Genomic DNA, 20,698 nt, shown 5'->3' with positions numbered 1-20,698 from the left:
CTAGTCACAAGGCAGGGAGATAAATGACATGGTTAGCACTGCTGCCTTGCACTTCTGTGGCCCCAGGTTTCAATTCCAGGCAAAGCAAGGCTTCTGTATGTTCTTCATGTGTCTGTGTGGATTCCCCAGTGGGCACCGCAGTTTTCTCCCACTTTCCAAAAACACAAAGGCCGGTTAATTGGACTCTGATAAAACTGACAATAGTGTGTGTGAGTATGATAGAGACTTTAGATTATAAGCTCCACTAGGGCGTAGTCCCGTAGTGACATTGAACAATGACTAACCTCTATATGTAATAAAAGGCACTAAGTTTGGCCAAGACTAGTAAACCATAGCAGCATAGCACATTAGTGTCTTTCCAGTTCAACACTTCACACCTTTAAATGGTTAAAATGAGACAAATTTAAAAAAAAACATTGAAACCACCTTCAGTTTTGCCAGAAGGGAAATGCCTCTCTTCCCCTGGATAAGCACACTAAATTGTAATTAATACCCCTAACCTTGTCCTTTACGCCATGCTAAAAAGGCATTCAGCCCTTTCTTCAACCATCTAAGTCTGCCAGTACGTCCCCAGGAGTGCATTCCATTACTCGGCTGCTCTTATTTTGAAAAAAGAGCTTTTCCGCTCCTGAAGCTGAAACCTCCGGATTGCCAGGGATACCCTTGTAAGAAAACCCATTAGTAAATAGGATTCCCCTGTGAGTATAGTGTATATGCCTTATGTACAGTATATTGATGTAATTTGAAATATTGCCCTTCAGGGTCCCTGGCTCTGATGTAATTGTGTATAACCTGGGATGCTGCTCCTCAAAAAACAAATGTACTATTCTCTGCACCTGAAATTCATCATTACAGAGACAAAGTACTGACTGATATTTTAATTAGAAAACGGTTGCATTCCTACAAGTGGGAAATGCTTAGTCCCAACAGTAACAAATAAGTAAAACCAAACTGGTCATTGATATGTCAGTTTTCCAACTGGAAGGTGGTGTTTTATTACAAACAGTTGATAAGATTTAACAATATATATGACATCTCCCATAGTCATTACTTTACTAAGTGTAGGCAGCAAAAACACCTTGGACACAATAGGGCACGGGTAAAATTGGTGGGGGAGCAGGGGACTGTGGGCTGTGATCAGTATGTATGGTGGGCCCACCACCAATGGAGTGACGATGTGTGGCCAAGTAGTATTGCCATGGGTGCCAATTCCCCCTTCCCCAAGGTTATTGTAGTACATGGAGAATAGCTTCAGTTTTGGGCAGAGCAGGCATGTGACTGGGGTGATTAGGGGAGACCTAGGTATAGCCTAAATTCTTCTGTTTTTCAATTGTCATTTGGGAGCTATGTTGTTACAGTGTACAACCATATGTTCATGTATCTGTTACCTCTTGTTATGAGCTAAAGGTAATCCCTATCAGTACTCAAGAGCCATGAATATCCTGTAAATGATATCCTTATAAACAGTGCTTAGCGATGTCATATCTTTCACATGATTTACTGAAACTTGTGTATTATCATAAATAAAGTACCCCCTGTTGCAAAATATGAGAATATCTGAAGTCACGTCAGGGTTCTATGGCCTTCGGCCTCGTTCTTTTATATGGTCATGGAACTCCTTTGTAACTTATAATATCCGTATTTTTTACAAGAGGGGGTACTTTATTCAATATAAGTGATCTGTTATTCAGAAACCAGTTATCCAGAAAGTTCCGAATTACGGAATGACTAGGCTCCATTTCATCCAAATAATCCAATTTTTTTTAAAAATGATTTCCTTTTTCTCTGTAATAATAAAACAGTTAATTGTACTTGATCCAAACTAAGATATAATTAATCCTTATTGGAAACAAAACAAGCCTGTGGGTTAATTTAATGTGTACATGATTTTTTAGTAGACTTAAGGTATGATGACCGAAATTACGGAAAGATCTGTTATCCGGAAAACCTTAGGTCCTGAGCATTCTGGATAACAGGTCCCATACCTGTATACACCAGGGATCTCCTACTTGAAGCCCTCCAACTATTGTTAAGCTACCTCTCCCAGCAGTGTGTACAACTGGGAGTTGCATTCAGACAACTGCTAGAGGCTTTGTGAGCAGGGTTGCCGGCCCGGCCGGTAAAAATGATGGTTGATCCCAATGTTATTAATAGGGAAAAAAGAAAAATATATAGGAAGGCCAGTATTTATTTACAGAAAAGGTGGCAACCCTATTTGTGAGGGACCAGAGTGATGCAGCGTTTAGATGACCATAGACGCAAAGATTAATGGGTTCTGTATAATTTTTGGACCGTTTGTGGATCTTCCCGACATTTTACGCACAGTGGCGATTGGTGGTTTAGTGGATCGGACAGGTTAGAAGATTTCTGTCAGCTAATGATAATATCTCTGCCTGTATTGCCTATTTGACAATATCAGTGGGTTACTGTCACTACTATTTGTTTAACATAACTTTTGTTCGATTGTTGTCTTTTACTACTGTATTCAATAAGAATGGTTAGCTGCAGGTCGGAAGATTGTGCCATACGATCGTCTGTACAATATGAGGCTAGAAACTGCATGTCTATGACCAGCTTTAGACGTTGTGGTATTAAACTAAAGAGCACATGTTAGAAAAAAAAATGATTTTCAGGGAGTTTATCTCATTAGTATAATATAATAGCAGCACATTATTTGCTATTTTAGTAGCGTACAGCCATGGTTTGGCATAAGCCTTTCTGATAGAGAGTTGGCGAGCACTGTGGGGATATGCTGTATTCTGACTGAAAGGCCAATGAAGTGCAGACAGTTGGTCTAATGTCTAATTACCATTCATCCTTACTAATTACTACTGTGGGGATTATTTTGGTGGCAACCGTCTGTTTTGTAATGATTTGTAATTTGCTTGAGACAAGGACCTATTTAGAGGTAATGTTTATCCATGACCCTGTTATATATGTGCATATGTGAATAAGTGTGTGAATGTCCAGCCAGCAACCCCTCTGCTATTGTTAAATTATAATTCCTGGAATGCCTAGGCAGTCATTAAATACTGAGGCAACATGTTACATGTAAACATATATATTTGTATTCATTAATATATGCAGGAGCTGCATATATCTGTATCTAGGCTTTATCTCCTAGATACATTTACATTTTCTGCCAACACCAATGAGTGCCCTGCCCACATGGTACAGCACATACATAGGTTTGCAAAGCAATATCATTGTTTTGACACATAAAGCCATTCATCACCAGTACTTTTTCCAAAATCCGTAACTGGTCAGTAGTATGTCACTCTTAGGGTAAGGCCACACTAGGCGATAGCGCAGCGATTTGACTCGCGGCGACTTTTCGCCGCGACTTTTAATCCGCAATCGCTGGGGAAACTTTTGCGCTGGCGTCTATGGGGAATCGCGAGCGTAAAAACACACGCGGCGATCTTTTTTCTATTGTCGCTCGAAATCGCCTCGCTAGGCGATTTCGAGCGACAATAGAAAAAAGATCGCCGCGTGTGTTTTTACTATCGCGATTCCCCATAGACGCCAGCGCAAAAGTTTCCCCAGCGATTGCGGATTAAAAGTCGCGGCGAAAAGTCGCCGCGAGTCAAATCGCTGCGCTATCGCCTAGTGTGGCCTTACCCTTAAGGTGGCCATAGACTGTAATATTTGCTTGTTTGGCTAAGTCGCCAAATAAGTGAATCCTCCCTCCGACAGGCCCACCTTGTTTGGCCCTAGGGCCAACCGATCCCTTTACAATGAAGGGGATATGAAAAGTCCACAAGGACCGCATCAATGAACCATTAAAGTCCTCGATCCGAAAAATCAGACCTCCCTGATCGAGATCTGGACGATTTTTAGCCAGATATTGATCAGGGAGGCCTATCAGAGGACCCCATATAAGTGCAGATAAGCTGCCAAATCGATCTAAAGGACCCGAATTGGCATCTTAAATTTGCCTGTGTGTGGCCACCTTTAAGGATATTTGCAGCCATGTGATCATGCAAATACACTGGTATGGCTGCATTCAGCTTGTTCAAGTACTTTCGCAGTGCTGGTGGTAAACAAGGGGTTATAGAATATGGAACTAGGCTGGGGACACTGATTATCTCCAGTTTTTCATGTAACCATCCCCATGTTTTTGTGACTTTAATTTAACTCTAATAATTTTTCTTACTCCAGTATTTTCTTACTCCAGTTTTAGTTTACTTCACTTTTGTGAACCCCCAGGATTGCAGAGAATAAAAACAATCGGACTGATACCATTTTCTATGGCAATTACATTTGCAAATAACGTTAAAGTCACTGATAGTTTGTAGTTACTCAGAATTAACTTTCTTTCATTTGGGCAGAAAGGATTTTGATTTTCCCTTTAAAGATAAAGTGCACTTTCCTAAATGTTTTGTCTCTCATCTTTGCTCTGAAAGGGGTTTATCTGCACCTCACCCGGCAGAAGCCTTGATTACCGTATACAAATGACATTTTGTTTGGCTCACAATGCACCATTTACATTGACCTTGACAGCTGTGCACACTAATCTGAAATGTGAGTGGAACAAAGTTGCAGCTTGTGTGTAACACCACTGGAAATACATAACTTTCTGAACTGAGAGCAGTGAATAAAGGGGTTTCATTATCTTGAGCAACTGTCATTTACAAGCACCACCAAATTATCTGTCTGTCAGCAAAGGAAGTGAGACCTGTATTCACATCTGAAGTCTATGAGATGTGTGTGTCTATACTTAATTTGTGGAAAACTCACAGCTCATCCTTCCAGTCGCGTAGCTAGATGTTACTGGGCCCCACAGCAAATTCAATTGAAGGGACCAGATATTGATAAATTGACATATTCTACCAGGATATATTAAAATTAGGGCCTCAGTGGGCCCCCCTTTGATTGCTTGCGATACCCCTATAGTTGCCACCTGGCCGGTAAAAATGATGGTTGTTACCAATGTTATTAATAGGGGAAAAAAATACATATACAGGAAGGCCGGTATTTTTTTCCAGAAAAGGTGGCAACCCTAGATACCCCTGGATTTCAGATCTGATCCAATCTATTGGACAAATTATTATTCTTTAATCATATAGTACCACCATCTTCTGAGGCACTTATAATGATTAAAAAACATTTCCTGCTCACTGCAGTTTACAATCAAAGGTCTCTATCACATTTACTATGGTCAATGACATACCTCCCAACTGTCCCGTTTTTTTGTGGAACAGCCCTGATTTCGACAGCTCAAACCCCAGTCCTGGATTGTTACTGTCCCAACTTTCTGTTTGATCTTCTGCACTGAACAGCCAGAAAATATTTCTAAAACTCAATTGGCAGTATATGTGGCAGGTGCACTTAGATACTTTTGTAACAATTTAAGATAAGCAAAGAAGTGATTGTAACAATTTAAGATAAGCAAATCTCTTGAGGAAACTGTGACTTGTATCTTAAAGGGTAATTCACCTTCATTAGCAAAACTGTAGCAACACATAAAAATCACAGAAATGTATTCAAACTTTCATAACCTGCCAAATTATGTAAAATGAACATGGTAATTGGGGGTGCGGCCACAAAAATGGATGTGGTCAAAACATGTCACACCACTCTGCCTGGCAAAACTTTTTTTGTCCCTCTTTCGATTTCTAAAATGTTGGAAGGTTTGCCCTACACTCTTGGTATGCTCCCTCTAAAGTTGCATTCTTCAGTGCAGAAACCTGTCAACTACACCATATTTGTCAGTATTCTCTTGGATTTCAGCCCCTCTCCCTCAGTCTCCCACAGTGACAGGTCTGTCCTCCTGTCAGTAATATTATAATATAATTGAACTTATCTGCCCTACTGAAATGGATAGAATTGTCAACCTAAGTCTTCCAAAGCAGTGAGTTGGGGGGGGGGGGTGCCAGGGATGTCCAAGATGCCCCTGAATTGCTTCAGATCTGATCTTGCATCTCTGTCCAATCTATATGTCATATTATTATCCTTTATTCATATAGTACCAACAACTTCTGTAGCGCTTACAGAGAATATAAATAATTTCCTGCTCCACTGAAGCTTACAATCTAAGGTCTCTATCACATTCATTATAGTCAATGATATCAGGAGCCAATTATCCTGCCTGCATGTCTTTATGGCATGGGAGGAAACCCACATAAACACAAGTAGATCATACCAACTCCTTGTTCTGACTGAAATCGTACCTAGGTCCCAAGTGATGCAAAGCATCAATGCTATCCAAGGCAGCACCATGCTGCCCCCCACACTCAAGTGCTATAAGATAAGAGGGTAAAAACCAACCAGAAATATTTCGCCAATGTCAGGGCCCTGGAAATGTCAGCTCTAATAAAATGATTTACTCTAATGCAATAATAATCATGAGAGGCTTGTCGTTTCAAATCACATAGCCATCTCTGCTGAAGTGTGAGTGCTTAAAGCAAGAAGGCTTTGATAGGTGTGGGGTTTCTGCTTATTTTTTTCAAATTAAATGTGGGTTAGCACAGCCCCTTAAAATAAACCACAAATATCTTGCTGGTAAACCACACGCTCCAACTCATCTCAGAGGTTTTGAAGCAAAAATAGCACTTTCACTTTCCTCGTTATGACGTTACTAGCACAATAACAGCTTTTAATATAAAATACACACACATACATATATATGTATTTTCTTACAAAGGTCTCTAATTAGATGGCAATGATTGTTAAAAAACAGATTTAAAAATTCTGGATAACAGACCCCATACCTGTATAAGAAGTATACACAACAGTATATTTGAATATTCTAGCTTCATTGCTGTAGTAATTCAGTCTCTCACCATCACCATCCCCTGTTTTGCTATTAGGGGCTTACAGTTGATGTAGTTCAACAGCAGCATCTGGAAGTGGGGCTTATTAGAGTGCAGCAAAGCCATGTTTTGTTTTGATCAAATACAGAAATCTCCAAAAAGGCATATTAAGAAATCAGTGTGAATTTTAATGTGACATCACAGTTGTCTAAACCATCACAATGTCAGCTGGCACAAGCTGTCTCTCATGAGGAGGGTTTGGAATCAAGTCAGCTGACACTGGCTACAGAGTGTTGTAGTTCAGCAACAGCTGAAAGGCTGTATGTTGGGATTTTCTCTTTGAGACCATTTCAAGCCCATTTGAGGTGCAAACACAAGGAACCAGGCCCATGCCTTTCTGGGGGCATATATTATTGCATATGTTTTCAGTATGTTAATCACAAGGCTGGACTATCTTGTTTTAATTCTGGTTTTGTATTCAGTGTCTAAAACTGATTTCTATTAATGCCATCCCTGTATGAATCCCTTTGCTGAACTGATCCTTTCTACTGGAAAGTTTTTTTTTCATGTATTCATTGCCCTTTCTAAAAGCCAATTAAAAGTGCCTGTCTATGGCATCGTACAGCAGCCCCTCTGGCATTTGCCAGAATTCTACAGATCGACAGTCAAGGCCTGCACCCCATCAAATCCCCCCCACCCCCAGCTTTAGAGGTATAGGGAACAACTGCTATACAGTTTACCAGTAATCCTCAGGCAAGAAAAGCATTGTCTTTTGCAAACTAATGTTTGTCTTGTAATAAGAAACTAAAGGTTTAACACACATCTCTTTTTATAACCCATGCATGGCCAGAATGTAAAACTTACAGTTATATAATATGCTGCCTTGTGCTGCCTCAAACTAATATTGTCACATCTTCCTTAGTATTATTGGCTTGCATTTTACAAGCCAATGTGCATGGAACATAAGAAGGTCAATGGGATTTTATTGTGGAGCGTTACAAATCCTTCTTTTCACCTTCCCGAGTCCTGGCTCCTCTCTACATTGTTACCATATGCTGAGCACACAAGCAGAGTGACTGATGCGCCAGTGAGTGTTCTCTGTTTCCCAGCATTAATTGCTCTGTCTGTGTGCAGCCTATCATCATTGCTATAGTTTATTTATGAAACTCCACCATTTTGCAGCAGTGTGCAAAAATGGGAACATTAAGAGACAATGACATACGGAAGCAAATGGGCAGGTTGTAGAAGCCAATCAAATGGATTTCGCTAAACTATCTCTGCAAACGAACCCTTTTATTGCAAAATAACTCTACTTTTATTCATTACTCAATTTAAAAACAAGCTCTTAATGTAGTGATTTAAACTTTGCTATTCTGAACAGCATATAGACCCAACCTGCCAAGGATCTGGCTTACTGCATCTAAAGATGGCAATCAGGGGATAATGGGAACTGTAGCCCAACAAGCACAGTTAGACATGACAGACATATAATATCGGACTAGATACATTTTGATTTCACCAAGGACACCTGCTGGCTAAAGAACTGGGTTCGGACAGCATATACCTTTACCAGAAGCCAGCCCCCAAGAGACAATTTAGGGCTTTAGCCCATTGTTGGAAGGGGTATTAATCTTACACGCTACTGTTCCCAAGTAATTTCCAGAGTATTGATCTGCGGTGACCTTGCAGTCTTTTATTTGGGTGATATGATTCTGGACAAACACAACTAGCTCTGACATCAGATCTGATCTCTAGCTCTGATATCATGTTGATGGGCAAATGTACCTTGACCCATTCTAGGTCAATTTGGAGAGACTAACTCTGATATGGTGAGATTCGATAGTGGTAAGGCAAAACCTGTCTAACCATACTGCTCCATGGACTCTTTATGAAGACTAGAGAGTAAAATGTAAAAAAAAAATTGTTGACAAACTATTATGGGCCTATGGTTACGATAATACAGTATCATGCATACTCTAAAGCATCATATTTCCTATTTCCCACAGATATGGAATCTGCAGAGAGGTTAACAACATCAACCCCATCATCAGCAACTCCGTCCTCGCCTTCGACTCCATCTATTGCTGTTTCTAAAGGAGGCCTTTCTGCTGGAGTTACACCTCTGAGCTCCACAATCACTGCTTGCGGTAGGTCACAGTAACCTCTAGGAAAAAGAGTGGTGTAAGACTGTCCTGTTAGTTTTACATCCTCCGTCCAATGTACTGTATATGGTATTGGGTTTTTTTATTTGCAAAGTACAACAGTGACATTTAGTGACATTATTATAGGGCAGCAATGTGTATATGAAGCTCAAATTAACATGATGTTTAGATGGTTTGTGGTTAATGGGAACTAATACAAAAGTTTTTGAGGGAGTAGAATCATGGTAATTTAGAAATCTTTCTGGCTTATATATTCATGTAAAAACACTCTTTATTTTCCACAGACGTTTTTACAATTTCATAATATTGCTTTGTAAAAAATCGACGTGTGATATATCTCTAATAAAAGATAGGAGCAGTAGCAGATAAATAGTAAAGGGAATTGGGATAAAGAATAAAATACATGTTTTTGGCCTTTTTTTTGTAACTGCCAGTTAGAATCACTCATTCATTTTCTCTCCCTGATGTTGGTATGGGATCAGCAACAGCCAATGAAGTTGCAAGACATGTAGCCAATCAGGGTAATCGTATAGAAAGCTTCACTATACAAAAATGATGAGAATCTAATTGCATTTTGGAGAAAACAGTCTGAATTATCACAGTTATCTTATTTTATCATGATCACTGTCAAATCTCAGTTTCTCGTGTAAATAAAAATTTGTTTTCCAAACACAGAAAATGATAATTTTTTTCTGAAGAGAGAGCTTATTGCCCTCCCAATAACTAATGAAGGCATTAAATAGCTTATCGAAGGGCTCTGATGACAGCCATTGTTATTTTATTATCATAGCTCTACTTGATGTTTGCATTCCCATCCCGTCACATTGCACCCAGTGTATTATTTATTTATCTCTATTTATGTACATTTCTCGGAGCGCGGCTTGTTTGGTATGGAAGTGTCTAAGCCGCGCCGTGTGACATTTCAACAGGGAATAAGTCTCATCAACACTACAGGAAAAACAGTATTTAAAATGTCAGCTTTCTCCTAGAACATTAATCATGAGCTTAATATACCTATTGAGAACTTTATTCTGCCCACTGGAATGTGTTTCATTGGGAATTAACCGTGTATTGCAGTGGTTACATTTAAATAAAGAGATTTTCATTACAGCAGTACCAGGCACAGCTGTTAAGTGAAATGCATTATACATTAACTGAATTACAGGCATTTGTTTAAAGGGGAAGTTCACCTTCACAGAACTTACTAGTGCTTTTTTGCAGTACAAAGCAAATTTAAGGTGCAAAATCTGCACACAGTCCACCCACAGTGCAGCTTTATTTCCCAGGAATTGCCAAAAAGGCATTAACTTGGTGCAACTCAATCAAAAGTGCAAAAGTGACCCCTTGAAGTCAGGTATTTTGTGGTAAATTTACCTTACATTAACATTTAGTGTGTTATAGTTGGAAATAATGTTTACGTTCATTATTTATTTGAATGGTACAGAATGAGGACCCAGAAAAAGGAGACAATGCAATTTTTTTTTTTTAACATAACATGAAGCAGTCAGTTGCTCTGAGATTATTCACTGTGACAGACGTTGAAAGAGGCTGACATTTCATGTTCCATTAGCGGCCTAGTGCTTCATAGTTACCAGTATGCTTACAACAGAACACAGATAGCCTTGTCTTGAAAAAACACGATTTAATTAAAAGAAGTTCCCATTTGTAGGACTTGTAAGTGATCTTATCCCATGGCCTTTGTGGCATTGATATTAGGTAGGTTTGCAGAGAGGCCTGGGTCTAAGAATGGGACCCTAGGAAAGAATATTCTCTTGAAACAATGGCCAAGAATTCACCAAGAAGTTCCATGATCATATTAACAGGCCCGGATTTGTGACAGGGCCACAAATGCCTAGGGCAGTACAGATAAAGGGGCAACGTGTGCGGAACCCTGAGGTCTAGGAGCATTGGTCTATGCAGTTCCTGACCCAACTGCCACCGATCACACTTGTGTGTCATCCTGGGGAGGTGGAGGAGGCTGGGGAATAATGACGGATGCCTGCCTGTGCATCACGTAATCCCGCATGTGCACTATCCTGAGGGGGGGGTCTAGTTCGGGTAGGTGCTGGCAGATGCGCGCTGGTGGGCGGTAGATGATGCCGGCCTCAGGGCGCCCTCAGGCAAAATCCAGCCCTGCATATTAAGGCACAAGGCTGCAGGCTGAGTTATGGAGGGAACTCTGAGTAGAATCATGTATTATAAAGGATACTGTACACATTACTGTAAATTATAAGGATATTAGAAGTCACTGAGGAGTTCTGTGACCATATAAAGGTACAAGGCTGCAGGCTGAGTTATACAGGGAACATTGAGTATGTTAGGGGCTAATGTACCCCCTACTGTAAATGATAAGGATATTAGAATTCACTGAGAAGTTGAGTGACCATATAAAGGTACAAGGCTGCAGGCTGAATTATACAGGGAACATTGAGTATTACTCATGGAACAAGAAGTTCCATGGCCATATAAAGAAACCAAGCATAGGATGCATTATACAGGTCAGGGAACACCAAGGTCACTTATAATTTACCATAGTTTAAAGTGGTGGTGCTTTGTTTCTTATATTAGTTATACTCTTGACATCACTATACAACATTTATAAAGTATTATTTTAAAGGTTGTTTATGGCATATGGGTATTATATATTGAATTATGTACCCGCTGTTGTAAATGGTAAGAATATTATAAGTTACCAAGGAGTTTCATGACAACATAAAGGCATAAGGCCGAAGGCCAAATACTTTTATACAGGTCATGGAGCTCCAAAGTGACTTCTACTTTGTACATATTTTACAACAGGGGTGTATTATTTATTATAATACACAAGTTACAAAGGGTCAAGTGATAGTAAATGCATGACTAACCACAATTATAACTGATGACATCACTAAGCTATATCCTTATAAGCATTGTTTATAAGGATATAATACAGGAGCCATGAATATCCTGTAAATTATATGCTTATAAATGGTGCTTAGTGATGTCAAAGAATATAATCGGAGCTTAGTTATGTAATTTCTGTCACATGACTCACTGAAACTTGTGTATTATAATAAATAAAGTACCCCCGTGTTGCAAAATATGAGGATATTAGAAGTCACCTCGAAGTTCCATGACCTGTATAAAATCACTCGGCCTTCGGTCTTATGCTTTTATATGGTCACGAAACTCCATGTAACATTTAATTTCCTTATATTTTAGAATAGGGGGTACTTCATTCACTATATCATTTACAGTATCTTCATACCGTATATACTCGCGTATAAGCCGAGTTTTTCAGCACCCAAAATGTGCTGAAAAACTCGACCTCGGCTTATACGCGGGTCATACGCCAATCCCTCACCGGATCCCTCACCTCCCTCTCCCATATATACTCCGTATATACGCCAATCCCTCACCGGATCCCTCACCTCCCTCTCCCATAGCGCATCAGGACTCTGTGACTGACTGTCACGATCGCCGCCCGGAGCAGGTCCAGGAGCTCCGGGCGGCGCGTCCATCCCTGCCGGCGTCCTTCCAAAATGGCGCGCCCATGGCCGCCACGTGGGTAGAGGCGCCGGCGAGAGGGAGGTGAGGGATCCGGTGAGGGATTGGCGTATATACGGAGTATATATGGGAGAGGGAGGTGAGGGATCCGGTGAGGGATTGGCGTATATACGGAGTATATACGGTATTTGAAAGAAAATAACCCCTACTTTCAGCACCTGGGTGTGTCATTAGTAACTCCTCACTTCATTGATATTCATAGGCTCACAAAATGGGGTGTGGGGACCAGGGCCCTTTTGTATAAAGTGTTGTGTTATTTCCCAGCACCCACTGCTAGCCCTGTATTCTATATGGATTATCTTCTCCCTACAGGAACCAGCATGGCAGCACCAACTGCTAAACAGGGGCTTATTTATAATAATGGGATTATTGGACCCCCTTCCCCATCCAGGCCATATTCTCCTAGAAGAGTTTGTGACCAAAATAAGCAGAGGAATTTCAAAGCTCTTGCTGCGGACTGTAAACATTTACATGTGTCCTGCACACTGTTGGGGCCGCAGAAGGAGCCTCGTATGTAGTTGCTGCATCTTTCCATCTCTCTGCCCCTGGTTGAGTTATAAGTTATTTTACTGTGACTGGTGTGCTTACAATTTTTTTTTTTTAAACTGTGGGCAGGCCTACCTTTCATTGTTATTCAGTGGGTGCAGGTACAGATTGATTTTCAATCAACCCCTAGGCTTATACACGAGTCAATAAATTTTTCCAGTTTTCTTAGGTAAATTAGGTACCTCGGCTTATACACGGGTCGGCTTATACACGAGTATATACGTGTTAGACAATATAATTTGTGCTTTGCATCTATGCAGTGCACAAATGTTTACAACATGTTTTACACCTACTGGGTCCCATGATATTAAAGGGATTCTGTCATGGGAAAACATGTTTTTTTCAAAACGCATCTGTTAATAGTGCTACTCCAGCAGAATTCTGCACTGAAATCCATTTCTCAAAAGAACAAACAGATTTTTTTATATTCAATTTTGAAATCTGACATGGGGCTAGACATTTTGTCAATTTCCCAGCTGCCCCATGTCATGTGACTTGTGCCTGCACTTTAGGAGAGAAATGCTTTCTAGCAGGCTGCTGTTTTTCCTTCTCAATGTAACTGGGTGTGTCAGTGAGACATGGGTTTTTACTATTGAGTGTTGTTCTTAGATCTACCAGGCAGCTGTTATCTTGTGTTAGGGAGCTGTTATCTGGTTACCTTCCCATTGTTCTTTTGTTTGGGTGCTGGGGGGGGGGGAAGGGAAGGGGGTGATATCACTCCAACTTGCAGTAAAGAGTGGTTGAAGTTTATCAGAGCACAAGTCATGTGACTTGGGGCAGCTGGGAAATTAACAATATGTCTAGCCCCATGTCAGATTTCAAAATTGAATATAAAAAAATCTGTTTGCTCTTTTGAGAAATGGATTTCAGTGCAGAATTCTGCTGGAGCAGCACTATTAATTGATTCATTTTGAAAAAATGTTTTTTTCCCATGACAGTATCCCTTTAAGGGCATCTTCCTGTACAACCCTACATTACAATATATTGCAGTACTTCCTTTTCACATTACAAAGGGTGTTGCAAGGGGACAGCCAGGTCCTGCCTCTGTGCCACCCCTTCTGTATGCCAAAGTAGCAGGCACAACAGTGCCAAAAACATGGTACTTTATACCTTGCCTATGATAAATCATCCATTTTCTTATTTTGCTTAACAGAAGCTTTGATGTGCGCTGAAGGAAAGAGCTTAGCAAAGCATCCAAAATTCTGTCCTGTTCCTGCCTTGAGGTCCCCATACACGGGCCGATAAAAGATACAGACAGACCGAGTCGGCAGCTATCCGATGGGCGTTCCCGATCGATATCTGGCTGAAAGTCGGCCAGATGGCGATCGGGCAGGGTAAAAAATCCTGTCAGATCGTGGGTGCATCTGTTGATGCGGTCCCGCAATCCGACCGCCCGTATTGCCTCCATTCTGTTCCGATCGTTGGGCCAGTCGGATCAGCCCGATATCGCCCACCTCAATGTGGGCATATAGGGGAGAGATTAAGTCATTTGGCAACATCGCTAAACGAGGGGATCTCCCTGTGTATGGCCACCTTACTGTATGATTGCAATACGTCAGCAAAAGGTTCTAATGAAAATAGCCATTAATAGTCATCTCTCTGTACAGGAAATACTTTATACATGTAGATAGTGCCTGTGAGTTTGAATTACAAATGCTAATGTACTTTCCCTAACACATCCAGCCATGTACCCTATATAGCTGTCAGCTGTTTCCAAGTGCACCCCACCTGGGTCAGGCAAACATACAGTAGCATTACAAATAGCTGCAGGATTCTCAGAGACTCACTAACGTAAATTAGGCAACATTGGAAATGAATTCAAACATGAAACTCATCACTAAAGAATGCCAAGTCAGGGGGGAAGTTTCTAGTGCTCACAATGGTGCATGGTCTAAATGATCCTTGAGAGAAACCATAATGCAGAGTGTTGTTTACTTACTAAAGAATTTCAGTAGACTCTTTAGAGCAGATATTTCTCTAATTCTACAGACATAGAGGTGCCAATTGTGACATGATTGAAGGTAAACAATTTGCTGACAGGGACTGTCAGGGAGTACCTAGGAGGAAGCAGAAATAAGAATACAGGCAGGAACATACTTGCAAACCTATGCACTTTAATGAAGCACGGGCAAGGCATAAGGTAGATAATGACAGGTAATGTAACAGGTAAATCCTGATACAGGCACGGTAGGTACATACAAGTTCCACAGCAAAGCACATGAAGGGTTAAATAAGCTTACATGTAGGCAATGGGTTGGCAGCAATCAAACAGAGTCAAGAACAGACAAAAGTCTAAACAGAAGGAACAGTAGCACCAAAAAAAGTGTTTTAAAGTACTGCAAATATAATGTACTGTTGCCCTGCACTGGTACAAGTGGTGTGTTTGCTTCAGAAACACTTACTATGGTTCATATAAATCATCTGGTGTGTAGCCATGGGGGCAGCTGTTCAAAGCTGAAAAAGGAGAAAAGGCACAGGTTACACAGCATATAAAAGATAAGCCTTATAGTATACAATGGGATTCTACAGAGCTTAGCTGATATCTACTCTGTATCCTGTGCTTGAATGGCTGCCCCATGGCTACACAGCAGCTTGTTTATATAAACTATAGCAGTGTTTCAGAAGCAAACATGCCAGATTTACCAGTGCAGGCCAACGGTACTTATTATATATATATTGTCATTACTTTAATTTTTAGATGTTATTGTTCATTTAACAGAGATCAGATCATGTAATAGGAGTATCAGGAGCACCTACCATGGATAAAGTGTCTAGCAGTAAGGTACTTGGTCTAGGGGTGGTTCACCTTCAAGTTAACTTTTGGTAAATTATAGAATGGCCAGCTCTAATCAACATTTCAGTTGGCCTTCATTATTTTTGGTAAAACCACTCTCTACATCATACTAAACATTAACGCAAAGATGAACAACCCTTTTAAAGGTTTGAATTCCATGTTACTCAGTGAGTAAACATCACAACCTGCGAAGCCCTGTTGTCTAATGGAAGTGCACTTGTCCTCTAAGTGCTGACATCAATGAGCCACATCTTTGCTTTTGTACCTTCAATATGCATCATAGCAAACAGTTATTGTCCAAAAGGGTGCCACCCTATCATAATTTCATACTTCCCCCAGCTTATTGTTTGGCTATTTGAGTGGCATCCAAATGCATGGAGTGGTGTCCAAGTTTGGCTGCTGTTAGACCCACCTGCACAGAAGGCTGTGTAGTTCTTCTTGTACAGTATACATACAGTTAGGCCCATAAATATTTGGACAGAGATATAAATAATAATAAAATACATGAAACAACTCAGATGCAGTTGAAGTGCAGACTTTCAGCTTTAATTCAGTGGGTTAAACAAAAAGAATGAACAAAAATGTGAGGAACTAAAGCCTTTTTTTAACACAATCACTTCATTTCAGGGGCTCAAAAGTAATTGGACACTGACTCAAAGTCTATCTCATGGGCAGGTGTGGGCAATTCCTTAGTTATATCATTATCAATGAAGCAGATAAAAACCCTGCAGTTGATTTGAGGGGGGGGGGTGCTTGTATGTGGAAGATTTTGCTGTGAACAAACAACGTGTGGTCAAAGGAGCTCTCCATGCAGGTGAAACAAGCCATCCTTAAGCTGCAAAAACAGCAAAAACCCATCCGAGAAATTGCTACAATATTAGGAGTGGCAAAATCTACAGTTTGGTACATCCGGAGAAAGAAAGAAAGCACTGGTGAACTCAGCAACACAAAAAGACCTTCACGTTCACGGAAGGCAACAGTGGTGGATGATCGCAGAATCATTTCCATGGTGAAGAGAAACCCCTTCACAACAGCCAAACAAGTGAAAAACACTCTCCAGGAGGTAGGTGTATCGACATCCAAGTCTACCATAAAGAGAAGACTGCATGAAAGTAAATACAGAGGGTGCACTGCAAGGTGCAAGCCACTCATAAGCATCAAGAATAGAATGGATAGATTGGACTTGCTAAAAAACATATAAAAAAGCCAGCACAGTTATGGAAAAACATTCTTTGGACAGGTGAAACCAAGATCAACCTCTACAAGAATGATGGCAATAAAAAAGTATGGAGAAGGCGTGATCGAAAGCATACCACATCATCCATAAAACGGCGGAGGCAGTGTGATGGCTTGGGCGTGCATGGCTGCCAGTGGCACTGGGACACTAGTGTTTATCCATGATGTGACACAGGACAGAAGCAGCCAAATTAATTCTGAGGTGTTCAGAGCCATACTGTCTGCTCAAATCCAGCTATATACAGTCAAAGTGCAATTCCCTGAGGGGGACGGGGTACCAATTTATTAGGCACCTCAAAGTAAATATGATTGCTTACCTTGAAACTCAGACTGGCACCCCCTCTTTCCCATTATAGTAACATGATGTTACTATAATGCACAGGCCCTGACTTGCTATATTACTGTTCCACCAGTAAGAACTGTGCTGGTCACTGCAAGGGATGCCTGAGAAATCTTACACATGGGCATTTATTTTCTGGGTTACCATGCGGTGGATGTTTTATGCATTCCATTAGAGGGGAAGAAATGCAGCCCCTTCTTTCAAATCAAATTGTACTCACCACAGAGCAGGCATTTAAAATATGGTCCCCAGAAAGGGGACGTATCAGATATTAAACTGATAAGAACAGATGATATTGAATCATCCTTCCGAGTCCTACCCGAAGGCATGAGCTCCGTTGCCCAAGTGTCCCAGGCTACCGCCCGCGGAAGACATGCAGAACCCGAAGAAAGAAATTCCCTCTTGTAAGAGTTCTTAATGGATTCTATTCACAAACTGGCACCTCCCAGTAAAATGTACTTTTCTTGTTCTAGTACTTTTAAATGCTGAACAACTGAAACTATTTTTTATTCACAAACTGAACATGCAAATTAGGGTTTGGATTCAGGATTGCTTTGTGGCATTTGGCTGAATCCAAAAATCTTGGATTTGGTGCATCCCCCAATATGTACAAAGCAGAGGTACAGACTGCAAGATGAGATTATTACAAAAGATAGCATCTAGGAAATATACCATTTAAAAGGAAATAAATAGAATGCTTTAGTATCACTGCAGAAATAAACAGGTGCCAACTGCCCACCTCTTCAGAGCTTTCAGGTAATGTTCACATACATTTCCTTTCATCAATTCTTGGTAGACATCCCATTCCGAACAACAAGGCTTTGTCAGAAGTGCTGTCAGTTTTGTCTGGTAATGAGTGATTGCTTGGAATCTAAAAAAAGATTCTTTTAGTGAGCCGGAATCAAAGCTAAACATGCCATAGCTTTCCAGGTATTCATTCCAACTCCCGGCCAAGAATTCATCTATTCCAATCATTTATGGTGGTGCAAAGGTGAGAGGGCTCTGTGCATAACAGGGAAGGATAGTCACCCATCACTGCTCTTAGAAATGGGTCACACAAGTGCAAAAAGAAAAAAATAAGATAATAAAAAAATGGTTTAATCACTTTGCTTTAATAATACAGTTACTATTTTTATGAAAGACATGTTTGCCTGCACTTTATCTCTTATAATATATCAGCTAATTAATTTTATCTGTGCGCTTAATGATGACATTTAAATTTTAAACTCGCAAAAGATCAAGCCCAAATCAACAATGCGGTTAGTTTCAAAAATGATAAATTGCGCCGAATCATCAAACGAGAGGATAAAGATTTAAAGGCCTTAGAAGAATTTTGTGAAGCAGCTAAATGATGAAAGTTAAAGATTTAGGGGGGAAAAAATAGAAATAATTGCTATTTGCATTAGTTTTGGTTAATGATAACAGTTATTTAGTATCTTTAACATGTAGTCACATATACCCTCATTATAAATGATTCCCGTAGTGGCAATTTATCTAACGTGTTTTGGAACCACAAATAAGGATAAATAAGGAACAAATTAGTTTCTGGGCAGACTAATTGAGTTTTAGCCGGAAATTTCATTGTGTCTGGATATTTTTAGCATCAATCAATCAATAAGCTTTTCTGTTACCCTCAAAAGCTGGGTAAAAAAATCATTCCTTTCCAAATTTAAAAAAGAAATGATTTGATGGGAAATGTACCCATATTTATCATTATTTTTACAATGCTGGGGGTAGAGAAGGATTTTTAGCAGGGGAAGCCAAGGCTGCCCACCTAGCAAAGTTTTTCCACATCAAAGTTTTAACCCATAGTGAACAGTGAATACTCAAACACTATGGGGTATATTTATCAAAGAGTGAAGTTAATAGTGAAGTTCTGCCACTAGAGTGAAATTCCGCCACTTCCCATTCATTTCTATGGGGTTTTTAAAGGCGTATTTATCAAAGGGTGAAATTTCACTTTCACCCATTGATAAATATGCCTTTCAAAATCCCATAGAAATGAATGGAGAGCTGCAGAATTTCACTCTAGTGGCGGAACTTCACTCTTTGATAAATTTACCCCTATATGAATAAAAGTGCTCTCCTAATTGGCTGATATGGGATATAAACTAGATTTAAAGAAGGATCAGACCATCCAGCTGCAAGGGTGACCTGGATTGTTGGGGAGACTACAGGGCCTTAATAAGCTTTAATTAATGAGTTTTGGGGTGCCAAAATTAATTTGCCCAGTAACATTCAGTTATTCCACTGAAACTGGTCATGACACTGTAGAGGTGTGCATGTTAATGTTGCTTTTGCTGTGTATGTGAAAGTGTTTTACTGGTATGTGTCCCTGTAATGTTGTATTTCTGTTTCTAACGCTAGGCAATGAAGGGATGAAGAGTTTTGGCATTTACCATCTAATGAAGGGGGTGGGGGGAATCGGTCAGAATAATGATAGAATGTTCCAACCCAGTCTGTAACATAAATCACAAAAGTTATGTACAACATTGTTGCTGAGGCTTTGTTTTGTTATTTATTTGTTTGTATTAATTTAATGCGATTTGTTATTTATCAATAACCCAATATCTCTATAACTAGTAACAAATTCTCTAGTTCATTTTCTGTAGGTGTGATCATAGTAGGGTGTGATCATTGTTTCCTCTGTGATTTTGTTGCAGGCTGCATATGTGTTATTTGTACATGGTGAGGTGCATGCAATACCAGTATCAGTAACTTCAGAAATTTAGATTAATGGGGACAGGAATTAAAGCATTCTATTTCATTACAGGACACTTGTTCAGAACATCTGGAGATCAGCCGTTTAATCTGTCGAGTGCCTTTCCGATGGTCAGCCACCCCATTTTCGGCCTTCATGCAGCCAGCTCAGGGCATTTGGAATTTGGTGGTTTGGGGACACTGGGTACACCCACCGCCTTAGCTGCACACCCTCAACTTGCACCTTTTCCAGGTAATGGCTAATAATAAACACACAAGACTTTAGGAAGCAGAAATCCAAACAGCTTCTGAATAACTTTGTATCTAAAATAGCTAAACAGTATGGTGGTTCAGTGTGGGGCTAAGGTTAGTATCTACATTTACTGGTGGGTGACTAACAACTTGACCCCCCCCCTGGATATAGATATATATATATATATATATATATATAATATATATATATATATATATATATATATATATATATATATATATATATATATATATATATATATAGATATTCTAGTTTCATTGTGATTAGTGGCTTATACAGAATCACATCTACACACTGTACACTATAATATGGGAATTCAACCTGTGTCATAAACTATTTATGTTG

The 20,698-nt window shown here is 40.0% G+C and overlaps 1 protein-coding gene and 1 pseudogene across 13 annotated transcripts in view; one reads left to right on the top strand and one right to left on the bottom strand.

The window, feature by feature from the left end:
• The window catches only part of baz2b.L (bromodomain adjacent to zinc finger domain 2B L homeolog), a 159,747-nt gene that overhangs the window by 87,057 nt on the left and 51,992 nt on the right, over positions 1-20,698 (top strand). For all 13 annotated transcript variants that reach the window (XM_018235811.2, XM_041576126.1, XM_018235810.2 and 10 more), the window contains 2 exons: positions 8,762-8,902; positions 20,153-20,332. In XM_018235811.2, the coding sequence (XP_018091300.1) occupies positions 8,764-8,902; positions 20,153-20,332 (319 nt within the window). In that variant the 5' untranslated portion in view covers positions 8,762-8,763. The remainder of the gene's footprint in view (positions 1-8,761; positions 8,903-20,152; positions 20,333-20,698) is intronic.
• Positions 17,539-17,708, bottom strand: LOC121398487 (annotated as a pseudogene).

Source organism: Xenopus laevis, chromosome 9_10L (assembly GCF_017654675.1).
Source record: "Xenopus laevis strain J_2021 chromosome 9_10L, Xenopus_laevis_v10.1, whole genome shotgun sequence".
Lineage (NCBI taxonomy): Eukaryota > Metazoa > Chordata > Amphibia > Anura > Pipidae > Xenopus > Xenopus laevis.
This window is presented reverse-complemented; position numbering and strand designations above follow the sequence as displayed.